Below are 17,953 nucleotides of genomic sequence, written 5' to 3' on the forward strand. Positions count from 1 at the left end.
TCATGTGACAGTGTGGTGCTTTGTGGCATTGGAAGGCATCCACTGTGTGTTCCAGCAGGGCCCATTCAGGCTTGTCTCGTGTATGTGTTTTGCTTGGGGTCCTGACACATATGCTACTCCTGCTTCCCCTTTCCATGGGCTCGCAAGGATGGCTCGGTGTGGCAGCATCTCGCACAGGGGCATTGGGCTGTCGTCATATCTGTGGCCAGCCTGCAGTCCTACTTGTGTGTACACCCCTAGTGGGTATTCCGGATGGCTGATCCAATGCATGTCTGCACTTCATTTTGGTGAGTATTCTGTCGACTGTGCATTTCATCATGTTGCTTATGATTTTTTTATTTATTGACTGTCTATGTTCATGCACTTCCTGCTGTAGGCGGTATCAAATACCCTTTGGCTGTGTAACACACTGATGGTGGGAGGGGACCGTGTGCTGACAATGTTGCATTGGGACACTTGGCCTACAGTGATTTTGATGTGCCACATGAATGCTGTATGCGGACTTATCCTTGTCACCACGCGTTTCAACTACCCCCATTTCCTTGCTTCCCCCGCTTTGGGCATCTTGCAGCCCTGCCTGGTGTTTCGTTGTGCCATTAGAAATATGGCCGCATTGCTTTTGACTTGACTGTCATGTTTGTGGCCTGGACCTGCTCCCCCCTCCCATTGGTTGCACTTGGCCCTTGTGACAATCCAGCCAACCAGGAGGCTGGAGCCTGCCACCACTACCAAAGGCCCACAATGGAGGCCCACCCCTGTACACCACCCTTCTGGGTCCCTTGATTGTCCTCCTGTCTCCCTTGCCACCCACGTGTCTCCACCTGCCCCCTGCCAGTCTCCCCCGCCAGTCACCACCTGCCCCCTGCCAGTCTCCCCCTGTCTCCCTTGCCCCCCGCCAGTCTCCACCTGCCCCGCCAGTCTCCCTCTGTCTCCCTCCATTCACCATCAAGCCCCCTCCCCTTCTGCACCGTCTTCTTTCTCTCTGCCCCCTGTTTGTGCTTTCTTTCCCTCTCTCCCCTTTCCTGCCTTTACACCTTGGCCCCCTCCTCCCTTCTCTCCTCCCTCTCCCTCTCCACCATCGTTTCCCTTCCTCCTTGACCTCTCTGTCTTTTTCTGGCACTTCCCCAATTACTGTCAGGCATGGTGATGCGTAGCCGCTTGTTCTTTGCAGACACTTGCCTCTCTGCCTCAGTCTATCCACCGACCCCCACCTTCACCTTTTTGAGATTTATTTTGGCACTTACTTTTATCATCAGTCCCTCCACCACTGATTACAGGTCGTCTGTTCCCCCTTTCCCTTCTGTGTTTCTTCTCCTCCTCCCCAGCACTATTTTGATTCTTGATCGACCTTCCATAGTTTGTCACTTGCTTTGTTACTCTCCTCACCTCTTCCCTCCTCTTCCCTCACCCACCTCCTTATATGACTCCTGCACTGCAACTATTGCCGTCAGGCATAGCAATGATGATGCTAGTATTTTCCCTCACATTCCCTCCCTAAACTCTCCCTTATTATTCCAAGCACTTGTACTATGTACTTTGATCACATTGTGGACTGTTTGACGGACTTGTAGGAATGTACTGTTATTCTCCCTTGTTCCCTCCCTCCCTCCTTGAGGCGCTTTGATGCACTTTGTGTTAGGCCCTATAAGGACTTTCAATTAATGGTGATTGCTCACTGTCTGCCATTGTCGATGTGGGGTACTCTGTACATGAAATGTTTTGCTGGTCAATGGCTGATCCTATGTTGGTTTTTATTGTGAGGTGTCAGGGGATTGGTGTGGTTTAACACACGGTGGTTTTGAGTGCAATGTTCACATGTGCTGTGTACAGGACACTGAGGCTCACTTCATTTCACATACATGTATTCGATGCATGTCCCTACTGATACAAACACTTAGGCAAAGCAACCCCACAGCAACTACGGCGACACCATGCACACACGTGCACCCAGATTGCCTTCTCAGGCATGCTCTGTCCCTACAATCCATGTTCACATTCCGATTCATTGATCGTGTACATGCATGACGGGGTGCTATTTGGTTGATTGTACTTATTTTTCATGATGCTCAAGGGGTTTCCCCAACGCAATGCACACTCACTGTGCTGTTCGGTGAGCGGTGTGTTGCAGGGACACACACGCAGCACACAGTGTTTGTAATGCCAATTTGCTATTGTCCAATGTGTATGGCAACAGGTATTTAGACTTTTGTTGCTTGCACCACTGGTGGCATGCATTTGTGCTCCGTTTTCAGGGTATGAGGTTTTGGTCAGTCATTTCTTCAGATTCCATGTCAGGTGTAATTGTCTGGTGCCTATTTACATTTCTCACGTGGCACTTCATGACTATTGTGTCATGTGTTTTGCATATGGTTTGATGTTTTGCCGTTGCATACCATGGTATGGTGTGGCAGACGGGGGTCATGGGGTTTGGGAGGGTTTGGGTGGCATACGAGTACTTTCATTCCCTGTTGTGCAGGGAGGGGGGCGATATACACCTTGCATGTGTTCCTTTTGGTCACATGGGATTGGTTCTGTTTAAGTAGCTAGGGATGTACACAATGTGGCACTTCCGTGGACACATTCTCAGGGTGGTACGGTTCGGACAGTTAACTGTCCCTTTCTCATCGATTGTCACCTGGTATGTGACAGGCCTGTGTTCACTCCGCAGGGGTTGGAGTTTAGGTGAAAAATGTGGCCACAAGCTGGGTACGGGCTGCCTCGCCACATACCCTTTCCCCTCTCATGCGCAGTGGCCGTGCGTGTGTTTGGGGATGTGGGGGCACCACCATGTCCACCGGTACACCCCGCTATGTTGCAACGTTGTGCAGGACACATGCTGCCACAATGATCCTGCACACTACTGGGGGTACATATAGTAGCTGTCCGCCAGAGAGGTCAAGGGAGCAGAAGCGTGACTTGAGCAATCCGAATGTGCGCTCCACTATTGCCCTCGTTGCAATATGGGCTGTGTTGTATCTTACTGGGGTGGTGTGGTGGGGTTCCGTATTGGCGTCATCATGTAGGTGCTCAGAAGGTAGGCACTGTCCTCTGGTAAGATGATAATGGTTGTCATTAGTTGGGTTTGTGTATTTGTGTGTGACATGCATGCATGTGCACAGTTATTTGTACTCACCTATGAGCCATTTGTCGCCATGCTTCCCGGCTCAGGGCGGACATTCTGTATATGAAACTGTCATGGGTTGACCCTGGATAGTTTGCATAGACAGAGATGATGGTTCCCTTGGCATTGCATACAACCTGCACGTTGATGGAATGCCGGTGCTTGCGGTTGCGGTAGATAGTTTCAGTGGCCCTAGGTGACCGTAGGGCCACATGGGTGCAATCTATGGCACCAAGCACTTTGGGGAAGTGTGCCACCCTGTAGAAGTCCTGGACCACGGCCTGCCTTTCTGTGGGTGTTCTGGGCATTATTTATTTATTTATTTGCATTTTTAAAGCGCAGCAGCTGCCCTCAGGCATCGTGGCGCTGTTACAGGAGAATTTACTTAACATCCTGAACTTGGTTAGAGGCATGGCTGTGGTTCCAAGGTTACATGGGAACCGACAGCATGGTACATTTGTGGTTTACAGACATTGTTGCATGCAGTACAATTATAGGTGAGATTCACTTAAATAGGGCGGTTTGTTTTCAGAGCTTTTCTGAAAGCTATGAGGGATGTTTCGGCTCTTAGTTTGGGCGGTAAGGATTTCCAGGCTTTTGGTGCTAGGACTTCGAAACTCGAGCCGCCAGCTTTGACTCTAGTGAGGTTTGGGATTGCGAGTTGGTTGGCATATAGGTCCCTTTTGGGTCTGAGTGATTGGACTGGATGTATCCGTTCATTGAGGTAGCTAGGGGAAGTTTGGGATATGCATCTATGTGTAATGGTGAGAGTCTTGAACTGGATGCGTTCTTTGACTGGGAGCCAGTGTGCATTTTGTCTTGCTAAGGAGATGTGTTCCCTCTTTGGAATATTGAGGGATGCTCTCAAAGCGTTGTTTTGTGCAATCTGGAGTCTATTAAGGTTTTTGGCGGAGGTACCTAGTAGGAGGATGTTATAGTAGTCCAGTTTTGCGCCTATGGTGGCTCTGGCGATGTTGAGGCGGTTTGTAGTGGACAAGGTGAGGCTTTACTGCATTGATTATTTTGGTTGTAAGAGCTGCTGAGTTCTCGATTAGGAAGGTACTGTATTTGCTGTCTAACTTGTTGAGGGATTCTTTAGGGCCCACTAGTAGGATCTCTGTCTTGTCTCCATTGAGACAGAGGCCGTTGGCTGCCATCAATGCTTGGATGATGACATACGTGTTTTGTAAGGTTTTTAGGTCTTGCTCGTAATCACCAGTTAGTGGGAGAAGGATTTGAGTGTCGTCGGCATAGTTGGTGAATGTTATGCCAGACTCTTCTAGGTCATTGAATAGTGGGAGTGTGAATAGGTTGTAAAGAGTAGGGGAGGTGCAGGACCCTTGTGGTACTCCACAATTGATAGGGGAGGGGGTAGTTGACGCTTGGTCCGAGTAGACCCTCATAGCTCTGCCCTTCAAGAAGGATGAGATCCAAGTTGTGGCTTTAACCGAGAAGTGTGCTGTGTTGGTGCGATGTGTCCTCAGTGTTTTGTGGTCGACTAGATCGAATGCGGCAGACAGGTCAAGGAGTAGGAGGATGGCGCATTTGCCTTTGTCCATATTCTTTAGTAGTTGGTTCTTTAGGTCGAGTAGTGCTGATTCTGTACCATGGCGTGGGCGGAAAACCAGACTGTCTTTTGCCTAGGATGTTTTGAGATTCAAGGTAGGCTTGTATCTGTAGATAGGAAGCCTTGTCAAGGATTTTCAGCAGGAATGGCACTGTTGTAATGGGCCTGTAGTTGTTGGGTGAGTCTGGGTCTAGCGTAGGTTTTTTTAGTAGTGGGTGAACCCAAGCTTCCTTAAGGGAGGAGGGTACTGAGCCAGTGGCGAATGAAGCATTAATAAAGGTAGCAATGAAGTGGGCTAGAGGTTCAGCGCTGGACAAATGTCTCCCTTGCAGAGTGAAGGTTTTGTTTCATGATGCGTAGGACTTCAGGGGCGGTTACCTTTCTGAAGGTGAAAGGCGGTGGAGGATTGTTAAGTTTGCTTTGGGGAGGGTGCCTAGGGCTAGGGGCAGTCCGTGTTTTGTGTGGAGATTTGGTTAGATTGTCCAGGTTGGCTTTGATTTTCTTTTGGAGTAGGTCTATTTTGTCGAGCATAGCCTTCTGGATGTCGTTACACCAATTCTTGTCTTTGATTATTTGATGTTTTGAGGCGGGCGGTATGACTAGTTCGTTAAAGATAGCAAATAGTTCTTTTGAATGTGATTGGGCATTGTCAATTCTAGTGTTGTATGCGTCAGCTTTGGCTTTGGCTATGGCGTTTTTGTATTGTTTGACAATAGTTAAATATGAATCGCGTAGAGGGGCAGAGGGGTGGGATTGCCATTTTTTATGGGCTTGTCTTTTTGAGTGTTTTTAGGTTACGTAGATCTTGGTTGAACCATGAGTTTACGTGGAAGTTTTTTCGCTTTTTTTGTCTCTAGTGGAGCAATAGTGTCGATGATCTCTTTGATAGTGGTATCGTAAAGTATGACTAGTTCTTCGGGGTTGTTGGAGGTGGGTGATGCTAATGCTGAGACTTCTAGGAGTGGACACATCCTTTCTTTGGAGAGTAGCTTTTTTGATCTGGCTAAGGCAGCTGGCATAGGAAGGTTTTGATTTATAGCTGTCTTTGTTGGGATGTAGAAATGGATGAGGTGGTGGTCGGTCAATGGTTGCGGCGTGTTTGAGCTGATGTCTACACTGCAGTTGTGGTCGGCTAGCCAGTCTAGTATACAGCCTTTGGTGTGAGTGGCAGAGTCAACTCTCTGGGTGAATTGTAGGTCTAGAAGGGCTTTAGCCAGAGTTTTGCTGTGTTTGTCTTTTGTGTCGTTGAGACCGAGATTTAGGTCTCCTAGGAGTATGACTTTAGTGTTAGGTTTGAGGTTGTTCCCTGAGAGGAGTAGGATGTCGGCTTGGACGTTCGAGAGTGGGCCTGGCGGTGGGTAGATAAGGTGCATTGTCATGTTGTCATTAGGAGAGAGGGAGATTTTTACTGATAGGGCATCGAAGTTGTTCTCGGATGTGATGGGTTTAATTTGTCTAGCCTTCAGTGTTTCTTTGACTATTAGGGCCACACCTCCGCCTTTGTTTGTTGGTCTATCTTGCCGGAGGATGATGTACCCAGGGGAGAGGGCCTGGCATATGGCAGGGCAGAGGCTTCATGTAGCCAAGTTTCTGTGATGACTAGAGCGTCTAGCTCGAGGTCAGAGATTAGATTGTGTATTTCTGTGGCGTGCGCTTGTAGAGATTTAGCATTGGTGAGGGCTAGCTGGATTTGTGAAGGTTTGTCTATGCTCAGTTTGACAGAGTTGGGGTTGCGTTTGGTGGTGTTGGTGTGGAGGTTAGTGGTGGGGTGCTGGGGTGTAGAAAAAGGAGTGATAGTAGAGGGAGTGGAGTGTTGCTGCAGTATGAGTCTGTGAGTATTGGTGTGAGCTGTGGAGGTGCGGGCATGTATATGTGCCTGCGGACTGAGGGGCGCGCAGTGATGATTGCCAACACCTGGTGTAGGCAACATGACTGCGTGGGCTGTGAGACGCCCCCCAATATGGCAGTTGTCCGCTGAAATGACCCAGTGGCCATACAATGCAGTAAATTGAGCCCCTTCTCCAAGGGGCTCAATGCTTTGGAGCACAGGGTGGGTGATGTGAGTTCATCCTCCCACTCAGTGACCAGCACTAGGATGATTTGAGGAGGAAACCTATACCTTCCATAGACCTGGTCATCAGGCATCCCAAAAAGGCTGGTCCTGGGCAAAAAAATGCGGGGCCTAGCTATTCTCCCCCTCCTGCGTTGTCCCAGGATCACTGCTGCGAGGAATGGGACATTCATCGTAGCTGTATATGCTTGTTTGTTGTTTGTGCCACTTTTATGCCCCGCGGGGCGCTTCCGCCTGCTTTCGTGTGGCGGACGTATTTGTGTGTGTGTTTTGACGTGCGCTGGTTTTCCCTATTCCATTCCATGAATACGTGTTATTCACTAGCGTGTGGGCATAGTGTGTGTTTCCCAGCGGTACTTCCCACGTTACGCCTACATGTTCACGCGTTGTTCCCCATTCCCTGTGTTCCACCCCCTTTTTAGGTGTGCGCGCGAGAAGTTGTCTTCCCCGTTCCTGTCGCGCACGTGTTTGCAAAGTCGCAGTGACGTGTAAGGTAAGCACGGATTTGGCGCACATCCCGGGAAAAACACGCGCAGGGCCTTCCATGAATAACATGCGTGCGCTAGCTTTTTCATGCTTGCGCCACAAATTTCGGCACACATTTATTCCATGAATTACTCCCTTAGAGTTGATTTTATTCTCTTGTCAAAGATGACCATACATTTGTCTAAAATGATTACTTGTATTTGAATTACTTTACAAATGATTGCTTTGTGATCTGATCACCTTTATGAATGCATTATGGCGCATTTAAACAATTCATGTTCAGTCAGAGATACTCCAAAATGCTAATTCCATAAATAACGGTTTGACCAAGAGATTGTTACTATAGATTTTTTTATTTAAACGTATTTTTATTAATTTCATATCATAAGCCAACAACACATTTAACCAACATAAGCACCTAACCACCCACCACCTAGACCCCCGGAAGAGTCTCTCCACATTCCGATCCACATCAAGAAAGTTTACGTGCTGTATAAGTCCGAAATTTTAATATTGTGAGGGCACCATTGTTCCATATAATCCGACGTCAAGTATTCTAAACCCCCCCCATTCCTTCATGAAGGAGTTCTTTTGGTCCTGCAGGTTGTGCATAATATTTTCCATCGTCATTTGCGACCACACCTTCTGCAACCAGGTGAATACTAGTGGCGGATCTTGTTTTTTCCAGTTTTGGGCAATCGTTGCCCATGCCGCAATAATTAGACCCATGAGGCTTCTCCATTGTGCTTTATGTAGTTTCTTGGCCTGTGAGTCCTTAAAGCCGCACAACCATACCCGCTCCCCCATTTGGTCGGCCTCTGGGAACATTTTCGATATTTCAGCTTGCACTTCCCTCCAGAAGCCCTTGACACCCTGACAGTCCCACCAAATGTGTCTCCATGAACCGGATGACCGGCATCCCCTCCAACAGCGATCTGACGTTGCCGGGTACATTGTTTTGAGCCTCTCTGGAGTGTAATGCCATTGAGTAATTATTTTAAGCCACATTTCTCTGGTTTGCACTGCCCGGGTGAGTTTTGGGATTCCCTCCCACAGCTGTGTCCATTGCTGTCTGGAAATCTCTTCCCCCAGCGTGCTTTCCTATCTTTTCATGTATGTCCTTTTGATTTCTTCGTCTTGTGTGTTGATAAATTGGTATAGTGTGGACACCAATTTCTTGTCTCCTGGATTGGTGATTAGGAATTTTTCAAAAGATATTAGGTGCCTGGAGGCACACTGAAATATCTCTGGTGTGGTAATCCAGTGTTTGATTTGTTCATAATTGTATCTATCCGCTTCTGTGAGGTGCCACATTTTTTTGCAGTCAATAAATGATCTCATTTCTTTGTTTTTGATCATTTCCCCTATTTTCCTGTATCCTGCGGCTTCCCATTTTTCAAATGCCCCCGGATCAAGACCCGGAGGCAATTGCGGATTTCGATTTATGGGCGTGAAGGGGGCCAGTGTGGTGGTCATTATTCCCCTCTTGGTTTGTTCATCCCAGGCTTCTAAGGTGGTTTTCAGGATCCCTATGCTGTTTTTGCTTCCACAGTACGTCCTCCAGGGGGGTCCTGGCAACCGCCCTATCTTGTGTCACCCAGGTTGATCTTTGACATCCCCCAGCCACTCTTTCAGGACCCAAAGTTGTGCTGCTTGATAATATCTCCTGAAGTGTGGAAGTGCCATTCCGCCTGCCTTGGTTAGGGCTGTAAGGATGGCTCTGGCCACTTGTGGTGGTTTCCTGTTCCACACGTAGGCTGAGATAGCCTTTGACAGAGCTTTAAAGAAAGAGATTGGGACCGCTATTGGGAGGGCATGGAAATAATATAACACCCGGGGGAGTATGTTCATTTTCACGGACTGTATTCTGCCCCACCAGGAGACCCTTAGCGGATTCCACCTATCTAGATCTTTCTTCACTTTAGCCAGCAGCTGTGGGTAGTTTATCGCAAAAAGCCCATCCACCTGTGTGCGAGTGTCACCCCAAGGTACTTGATACCCTCCTCTGCTATTTTTAGTCCCAGGGAACCCGCCTCTTCTATCAGTGGCCCCTTGTCCCCCGCTAGAATGAGTATCTCGGATTTCTTCTTGTTTATTTTAAATCCTGAAATCTCTCCGAAGACCTCAAGTTCTTTTAGGGTTTGTGGTAGGGAACTAGCCGGGTCCTCTAGGGCCAGGAGCATGTCATCTGCATATGCTATGACTTTGTGTTGTCTGCCCGCCATCTCTATCCCTCTTACCCCAGCCAATTCCCTCAATTTGATAAGGAGAGGTTCCAAGAATATGGCGTTACTATTGATTTTAAATGTAAACATACATGATTAAAGGTCTACTAAAATAAAAGTGAGAAGATTTCAAAGAGAGTGTGCAGTGCGGGTCACCCACAGAGTTGGGTTGCCACATTGATGAGGATTCAAGGTTGGAAACTCAAAGCACCCATAGCTAAATGTGCCCAGATGTATGGACACGTGTCATGATGATTAACAATTAACTTGTCTCTTTTTCTTCCTCTGATCATCCTCTCTAGAGTTTATGTCCAATTCTTCATTGATGATGCTCAGACTCTGGATGAGACTACAAGTCTGCATCAAGGAAAGCCAACACACGCAAATATATTGGGTGCAAAGGAACAAGATGGGCCTTCCAATGGCAATCTCCAGGTCATCCAGGGCTCTGGTGACACACACAGTGGCGCTTTGGTAGCCAAAAAAGCGAGACTAGAGTGCCCTGATGCAGGAGATATCACCTTGGGTTCGGACGTCGGCCGTAACTGTAAGCAGCAATGTTTATCCCGCATGTTCATGGTGTTACGAAAAGAAAGTCTTGTATTCCGGAACTGTCTTATCTCCCACCAAACCAGTGGTCCCAAAACCCAACAGCAAGGTGGAGGCACCTCTCAGCGTATGGCCAAGATGCAGCAGAGCTTCTACGCTCTTTGTGCATGGGTTGGGAATTCCCACCTGTGGGCGCACGCTGACGGTGTTCAGAGAATGCCTGACTTGGAAGCAGCAGAGCAAAATTGGGAGGAGAAGACCACACTGCAGAAGGTAAGGATCCTTTATCACTTCTGTGAAAGAAATTCTTATGATCTGACTGTTAATTGCTAATATGTGAAGGTTGCACACTTTAAAAACATTTTAATGAAAGGTTTATTTACAAGGTGCCTAACAACAAAAGGTATTGATAGTATAGTGAGTGTACCCAGTGTATCGTATACTGATCTAGCACACTCCCACTCTGTCTTCACTCTTTCTCACTCTGTCTCTTTCACTATTTTTCTGTAGTCGTGAGTCATATTGTCAGATGCACATTTGCTACAGATAACCCAACCTTTGCAGACAGGAGCTCAACCCAAGGAAAAACCCCACATATTTCTGATGTTTGTGGATCTGCTTGGAGCAACATGCTGTAACCACCACTCGCACGCTGGCAGGGGTACCACCTTCCTCTGAAATATCCCCTCCAGACAAGGATTGTAAAATACTTTACTCCCTAAATAAGCGTGTCATCGCCTCTGCAGCTTATTCCACGAGAATTGCAAACCACACCACGCTCCTTGCGAGCTATAGTGCTGTTCAGTGGGGCACAGTACAGGGTGGCCTTCAGGAAGTTCCAGAGCCTACCCGATCACGCCCGTTGACGGTCATGGCTGAAGGCAGACAGTTTACCCCGAATATCCTGAAGAACACTCTGGACTCTGCCGAAACCACAGGGCAGACCCTTACCCAGGAAATCCGGCTCAAGCGGCACGCCTGGTTGAAAAACTCTGGATTCAAGTCAAAAACACAAGCCTCCTTAATTAATAAGCCTGTGGAGGAACCCAATCTAGTCGGGAAGTCGGTCGACATGTCGGGAGACATTAAAGTCACTCAGCCAGATCTCGGCTAAACCCTTTAACCAGCGAAGTGGCACAAGCGCCAGCCGGTCCTTTCGTGGCCAATCCTCCTGCCCACCCCATGTTCAGTATGGATCGGGGGGTTCCAACTGGTCCCCTGGACAGGGCTCCTCTGGCATTTTCCAGTATCAACAAAGAGGCTGCCGTCGGGTTAAGGGCAGAGGTAGAAACTCTGCTCCCAGAGGCTCCCCGGCCTCCTCCTCCAAGTGACTCATCGGTACGGGTCCCCTCCCATTCTTCCCCGGTCGGGGGTTGCTTGTCATCATTCATCCACGCTTGGGATGGGATCACATCAGATCAGTGCGTACTAAAGACAGTCGCCCATGGGTACTGTATCGAGTTCCTCCAGCCGCCTCACTACTACCCACCAAAAAGACCTGCGCCCTGTGAACATGCATGTCAAACCTCAAAAATTCAGGATGGCAAATCTTCAGGAGGTAATCCCACTGTTGCAGCAGGGGTTTACAAGGCCACATTGGACATGAAAGATGCATACCTTCATATTTCAATGTTGTCAGTTCAAGGTTCTCCCCTTTGGCATTGCCTCAGCCCCAAGGGTGTTCACGAAGGTAGTGACGGTAGTGGCGGCTTACCTGTGCAGGCAGTCCATCTGTCTATCCCCACCTTAACAGGGTATTCATACGGAACATGCCTAGCGAGCACCCAGAATATAGAGGATCTTCTCTTCGACCTAGGTTTCTCTATCAATGAGAAGAAGTCCCGCTTGACCCCAAGCCAAATCAAACAGTTTCTGGGGGCACTGATTTGGACAGAAGACCGAACGAGAGGGTGCAAAAATTGCTGTTCCAGATCCATCACTATGTAGCCAGTTATCGGGTAACCGTACACAAGGCCATGCAGCTGCTGGGGATGATGGCTACCTGCGGCTACCTAGTTCCTCTCGCTCATCTGCACTTGCGCCCGATGCAAGAGTGGCTCTCGAGCCAATGGTGTCAGGCCAGCGGCCAATGGGACGATCAAGAAAGCCCTCGTTCAGTCTCTGCAGTGGTCAAGGGAGAACCTTCTAAAGGGAAAAAACTTCACCACCCCAGCAGTAGAAGCCACTCTTACCACAGATGCAGCTCTGTCGAGGTGGGGGTGCTCACCTCCATCAACAGACGGCACACGGCATATGGTCCCCATCAGTAGCATCCACCACATAAACCTGTTGGAACTGCTAGCAGTATTCAAGGCCCTGAAGGCTTTCCAGGCACAACTCCAGGGGAGGACAGTTCTGATCCTCACAGACAGCACCAGAGCCCTGTACTACCTGAACAAACAGGGAGCACTCACTCTCTGGGGCTATCCTGACTGTCCCAGGGGAACTCAATCTTCTGGAATGCGTACTCTGCAGAGACTTCCCCCTACCCGTAGAGCACGAGTGGAGGATACAAGAGGACATTTTACTCAACGTCTTTGCACAATGCGGCTTCCCAGAGATGGACATGTTCACCACTCTGGAAAATGCCCAATGCCCAGGCTATGCCTCCAGCTACCCACAGAACCTCTCCCTCTCCGAGTGGAACGGTCTCTGGATAATATGGTCCGGGAGATTTGCCTACGCTGTTCCCCCTGATTCCCCTTCTCAACAGAATATTGCACAAGATGCACCAGGAACCAGTCAAGATGATCCTGGTGGCCCCTTTGTGGGCTCGCCAGCCTTGGTTCTCTCATCTCATGGCAATGTCAGTCTCCCCTCCCAGTAAGCTGTCATGCCTCTACAACATACTGTCCCAAGATCAGGGAGTAACACTACATCCATGCCCCTGAACAATCAACTTAGCAGCCTGGCTCCTGAGGCCATAGAGTTTGGGCACCTCCAACTCCCTCAGAGATGCATAGATATAATTAGGAAGTCACGGAAACCTACCACCAGACATTGCTACTCCAGTAAATGGAAGCGCTTTGTTACCTGGTGTAATACCAAGGGTGTCAATCCTGTTGATTGCTCTCCTAAAGACATCGTCCTTTACCTAACTCACCTGTTAGATTCAGGACTAGTTTTCAATTCTCTAAAGGTCCACTTAGCCGCTCTTTCGGCATACACCATGCCCCAGAGCAAGGTTTCGTGGTGAAAGATACCAGACATTAAAGCCTTTATGGAGAGGTGGAGGGGGTAAAGAGACTTCATCCCCCTATCTCCAACCCAGCTGCCGGATGGGACCTGAATGTTGTCCTTACCAGACTAATGGGGCCTCCCTTTGAACCATTGCACAAGGTTAGCCTTAAGGCACTCACCTACACTACCTGCCTTCCTAGTGGCCATTACCTCTGTAAGGAGAGTTAATGAACTGCAGGCCCTTTCAGTTCAGGACCCCTTTTTTTACGATTCACAAGGACAAGGTGGTTTAGCACACACACACCCACACTTTGCACCCAAATCTATCTCAAAGTTCCATGTAAACCAGTCCATCGAACTGCCTACCTCCTTCAAAACCCTATTAACGTGGCAGAAAGGAGCCTCCACACAGTAGATGTGAGGAGGGTGTTGATTTACTATATGAAAAAACAAAACCACTAAGGAAAACAAACCAGTTTTTCATTTCTGTGGCAGCTGGTGGAGAAGGGGACCCTGTCTCTATATCTGCCATTTCCAGGTGGATCGTAAACTGCAGCACACTGTGTTACACTCTTGCCAAGAGACATCTACCCTTAATGCCAAGAGCTCACTCGACTCAGGGCACAGGGGCTACCAACGCATTCATTGCAAATGTTCCTCTAGATTCCATTTGCAAAGCAGCAATCTGGAGTTCTGTACACACTTTTACACAACACTACTGCATAGATGCACACTCTAGGTCTGATACTCAGGTGGGACAGGCGGTGCTAAGGCATCTCTTTGCTATTGTTCCTTCACATATCCCACCACCATCTCTGGGTACTGCACACTCTAGGTCTGATACTCAGGTGGGACAGGCGGTGCTAAGGCATCTCTTTGCTATTGTTCCTTCACATATCCCACCACCATCTCTGGGTACTGCTCGCTAGTCTATGCACAGCATGTGACTCTAAGCAGATCCACAAGCATCAAAAGAACTACATTACTCACTGTAATAGTATTTCTGATGTAGCTTAGATTCACATGCACCCACCCTTCCTCCCCTCTTGGAGTAGAAGAAACATAGACTTCTTACACCTTCTCTCTTCATTACTCACTCATGCAGACTATAAGGCTCCCTCATGGCAGAAAAAAACAAACAGTGGGATCTCAACACGTCAGGGAATTTGGTTACACTACATGTCACGTTAGGGCTAGTGTTACAGTCATGCCCATGTCGAAGTCCCTTTCGATCTTCGATAAAAAGATGCAATACTCTGTGATTAACACTAGATGTCGGACTATATGCACAGCATGTGAATCTAAGCAGATACAATCATCAGAAATAAGATTATGGTGAGTAATGTATGTCATCTTGAAGGAGAGGGGCATAGGAATGGCTGTCTTTTTGTAAGGTTTTATGTAGAAGAGCAGAAAGGTCAAAGGAGGGGGTTTGTTTGGTATTTGGAGACTTGCATTATTGTGTGTGTCCTTCATGATTGTCGCCATTGTTCTGTGGGTGCATTTCCCATATAGGAACAATGACGGCATGCGGATAGGATCTGCTGGGGCACTGGAGATTCTGACAGGCCTTGTAAGGTAACAAAGGACCAGACGGCAGACTCTACAGAAGTGTTCTTTATTTTCTATTTTTTCATTAATAGTATTCATGCGTAGTACAATAAAAGTACAGGCTAAGCAACACTGCCAACCAGTGGTTAGCAAGCAAAATAAGACCTTGCCTTGATGCTAAAAGAAACAGATAATTGTGTTATCTCGGCACAGCCCTTTCCAAGAAGGAATGACATTTTGAGAGACAACTGGTGTGTCTTGTTGGAAAAAGTAGCCATTTAAAAGAAAAGGAAATTCTGTATTTGTGCTTACAGTCTAACTGTTCTTTTTATCATTTTACAATGTGAATTTCTAATGATCACTACCAGTACATTTTGTAGTCCTAATAAGACCACTACAGTTACTTACTGGGGAAACTAGATTATCAATACCTAGAATAAGTATTTTCTTATTTGCTATCATTCCAAGACTGAGAGTCTGGTTCTCTTTTGAAATACCCCTACGAGAAGAGGGAAAGGATCACATAGCACCAATGAGGGCCCCGATTGCTTTAACTAAAATTAAGTAGCATTTTGGGAACATAGGAATTATCAGATCTTTATATTTGAAAAATATGTCTGTAATAGAAGGATGGTAGCCTCGAATCACTAAGTACATAATGCACACTTGGCTTGGTGCTCACATTAACATTAAAGAGCTAAGATAAAATTATCTAGATTTTAAAACCGTCATGAACATTTGAAAAAAGTAGTTTAAGAGAAGTACGGTTGGTCAAGTTATGGTTTTTGAGAGGGCAGAGGGATCTAGTATGTATGAAAGGTGAGTAAAATAAGAGTGGGTGGCATGAACAGAGTTCTAGAGTAAACATAAGGAATATGTTTGGTAGGGAATGTTAGTAAAGATAATAGCATTCAAGGTAAGAAGAAAGAGTGTCAGTTTGAAGAATTCAACCCTACTGGCTAACTACATTCAAGGGAGGGCCAGCTGAGCAGAAGAAAAGGAAAGAAAACCGAATTCATGCAAGGGGGAAGGTATGACCAGTAGCAGAAGGCAAACCTGCTGGTTCACCACATTTAAAGGTAGACAAAGAAAAAGTCAAATGTAGTTTATTCCCAGTCACATGGAGTAAGAGCAGCACTGTATATTTGATCCTTTCAGAGTGCGGGATCGGACAAGGGAACAGAATTTTAAGGAAGCACATGTGCACTCAGCCTTCCATTTCCTCAAAGCTATAGTGCTCCCTGTCCCAACCTGCTATGAATGACATTTCAGGGCTATGAAAGATGAGATGTAAAATATAAAATAGGCATAAACATACACCAAACTATATATTTAATTGTTACCAATCGTCAGTATTTGTCAATGCTACCTAATTTACAGTTATCCAAAAGGGGACACCTAGTGCCCTTTAGCACCCCCTCCACCCCATGGTTAAATTGAAGAAAACATACATAGTTACAAAATGTTACCTTTAGCAAAGGGAAGTATGAGCCAGTCAAGTGAACATTCAATATTTATCTCTTTCGATCTGACAATTCCACAGATCATCTCTTCTGGAATTGTGCAAAGATATATCTCCAGTTTTACATTAAGCTATTATGTTCATTAAAGTTGTGGATTTTTTGCACATTTTGTGTGTTTTCATCTGTAACTTATGCTGTTCTTATCACAAACTGCAGATTGCACTAGCAGCAGAGATTGCAAAGGTCACATCTCGAAAAATATCATCTAAATATCATTGTTATTGGATGTCCTGCATAGTTTTCTTGTTGATGTACACAGTTAACTTGTCCAGTATTGTTAGAATGGTATTCCAACATGTATCTTCAATAAGAGCAGCATGCCTTCATGGCTGATCCCCGGGCAGCTTTCAAGAAAAACATCAGTTATCCAGGAAACTTGCTCATTAAAATTCTACTAAAGAATTGGTCACCTCTGTGATGGATAGTTTTCAAACTATTAGTCACGTAAACCTGATTTGGCTCATATGCTGAGTAACATTTCAGGTTGACATCTTTCATGTTCACCAGCTAATACGAAGAAACAATGCATTCCCATTGAGCTATCTGGGTCCACTCTAAAATGCTGATGAGCAGCTTTTGCAAAAAATCATAGTTATCTAATTCTCATTCAGCGTCTCTAGAATTACAGTCCCTATTTTCGAATCCAAAACGATTTGGGGACAGGCCTCCAGATAAGCAACATACCAGTCCTTTGGATGTATTAAAAATGTGTAAATACAACACCTTTCATCTTTCTATTCAGATCGTTTATGCGCTCCTTGAAAGAAGAGGGCAATGCAAAGGATAAGTGACTTGACAGAACCAGAACATCCCGAGGTTGTCTTCCTGGATGAAATTGCAGACCTTAGATAAGCAGTCTGAAAACAAGACATTTGCTCTCTCGGCTTTGTGCACTGAGGCTTCCAGAAAGAACAGCGCACAGTCAGATAACAAATGGTTTCTTTTGTTCAACTTTTGTTATGTTTTGTCTGGGTAAATGCCCATGAGAGGAGCATTATAAAAGTATATTATCCTAGCATTTTAGGGTCCTATCAGTAATAAGAGGGAACATTTAGTTACCATTGGGAAGTGTCCTCTGTAACAAGCAAATTATACTTTTTTCAGGGAATGCAAGCTTGCATTCCACAAAAGTATTTTCTGGAGTTCATGCATTGTATGCATTTTTCACCTAGATGTATCTATGTGGTTTGCTGTTACACTTTAATGTATAGAGGGTTTTCCACATATATAATACATTGTCTGATGCCAGACATCTTTGCTCACAACTCTTTTTTGTTTCAAATGTGTTCCATTCGTTTGCAAGTTTAATAATGTTTTGGTTGCCTGTCAAATACATTGTATGCTCTTGTGGAGGCAAACACTTTTACCCCTAAAATGTAATATACACTCTAATTATTAAAACTATGTACAATAATCCCTCAACGTTTTGTTATAAAAGGGTTAGGGGGCCCTCTTTTTTGTTTCGAGGGGCCAAAGTCATGAGGGGGTATAACTGTACTGAAAAGAGGACTAAGGCTACCCCACCTTGCAGACACTGGCCGTGAAAGGAACCAGCACACTATTGACAGATCACTGCTAGTGGTCTGTGTTTAGAGAACACCCCGGACAACATGTAATACATATACACATCTTATTCATATGATTTAAAACCAAAATTATTTTTTTACTAGCATAACATAG

General features: G+C 46.4%; 1 protein-coding gene across 1 annotated transcript in view; it reads left to right on the forward strand.

Moving 5' to 3' along the window:
• Positions 1–17,953, forward strand: part of CTC1 (CST telomere replication complex component 1) — a 1,003,059-nt gene that overhangs the window by 710,048 nt on the left and 275,058 nt on the right. Inside the window, exon 13 of the mRNA XM_069646446.1 lies at positions 9,773–10,292. Within this exon, the coding sequence (XP_069502547.1) occupies positions 9,773–10,292 (520 nt within the window). The remainder of the gene's footprint in view (positions 1–9,772; positions 10,293–17,953) is intronic.

The sequence above is a fragment of the Ambystoma mexicanum genome, chromosome 1p, assembly GCF_040938575.1.
Source record: "Ambystoma mexicanum isolate Mex_15411 chromosome 1p, UKY_AmexF1_1, whole genome shotgun sequence".
In the NCBI taxonomy this organism is placed as follows: domain Eukaryota; kingdom Metazoa; phylum Chordata; class Amphibia; order Caudata; family Ambystomatidae; genus Ambystoma; species Ambystoma mexicanum.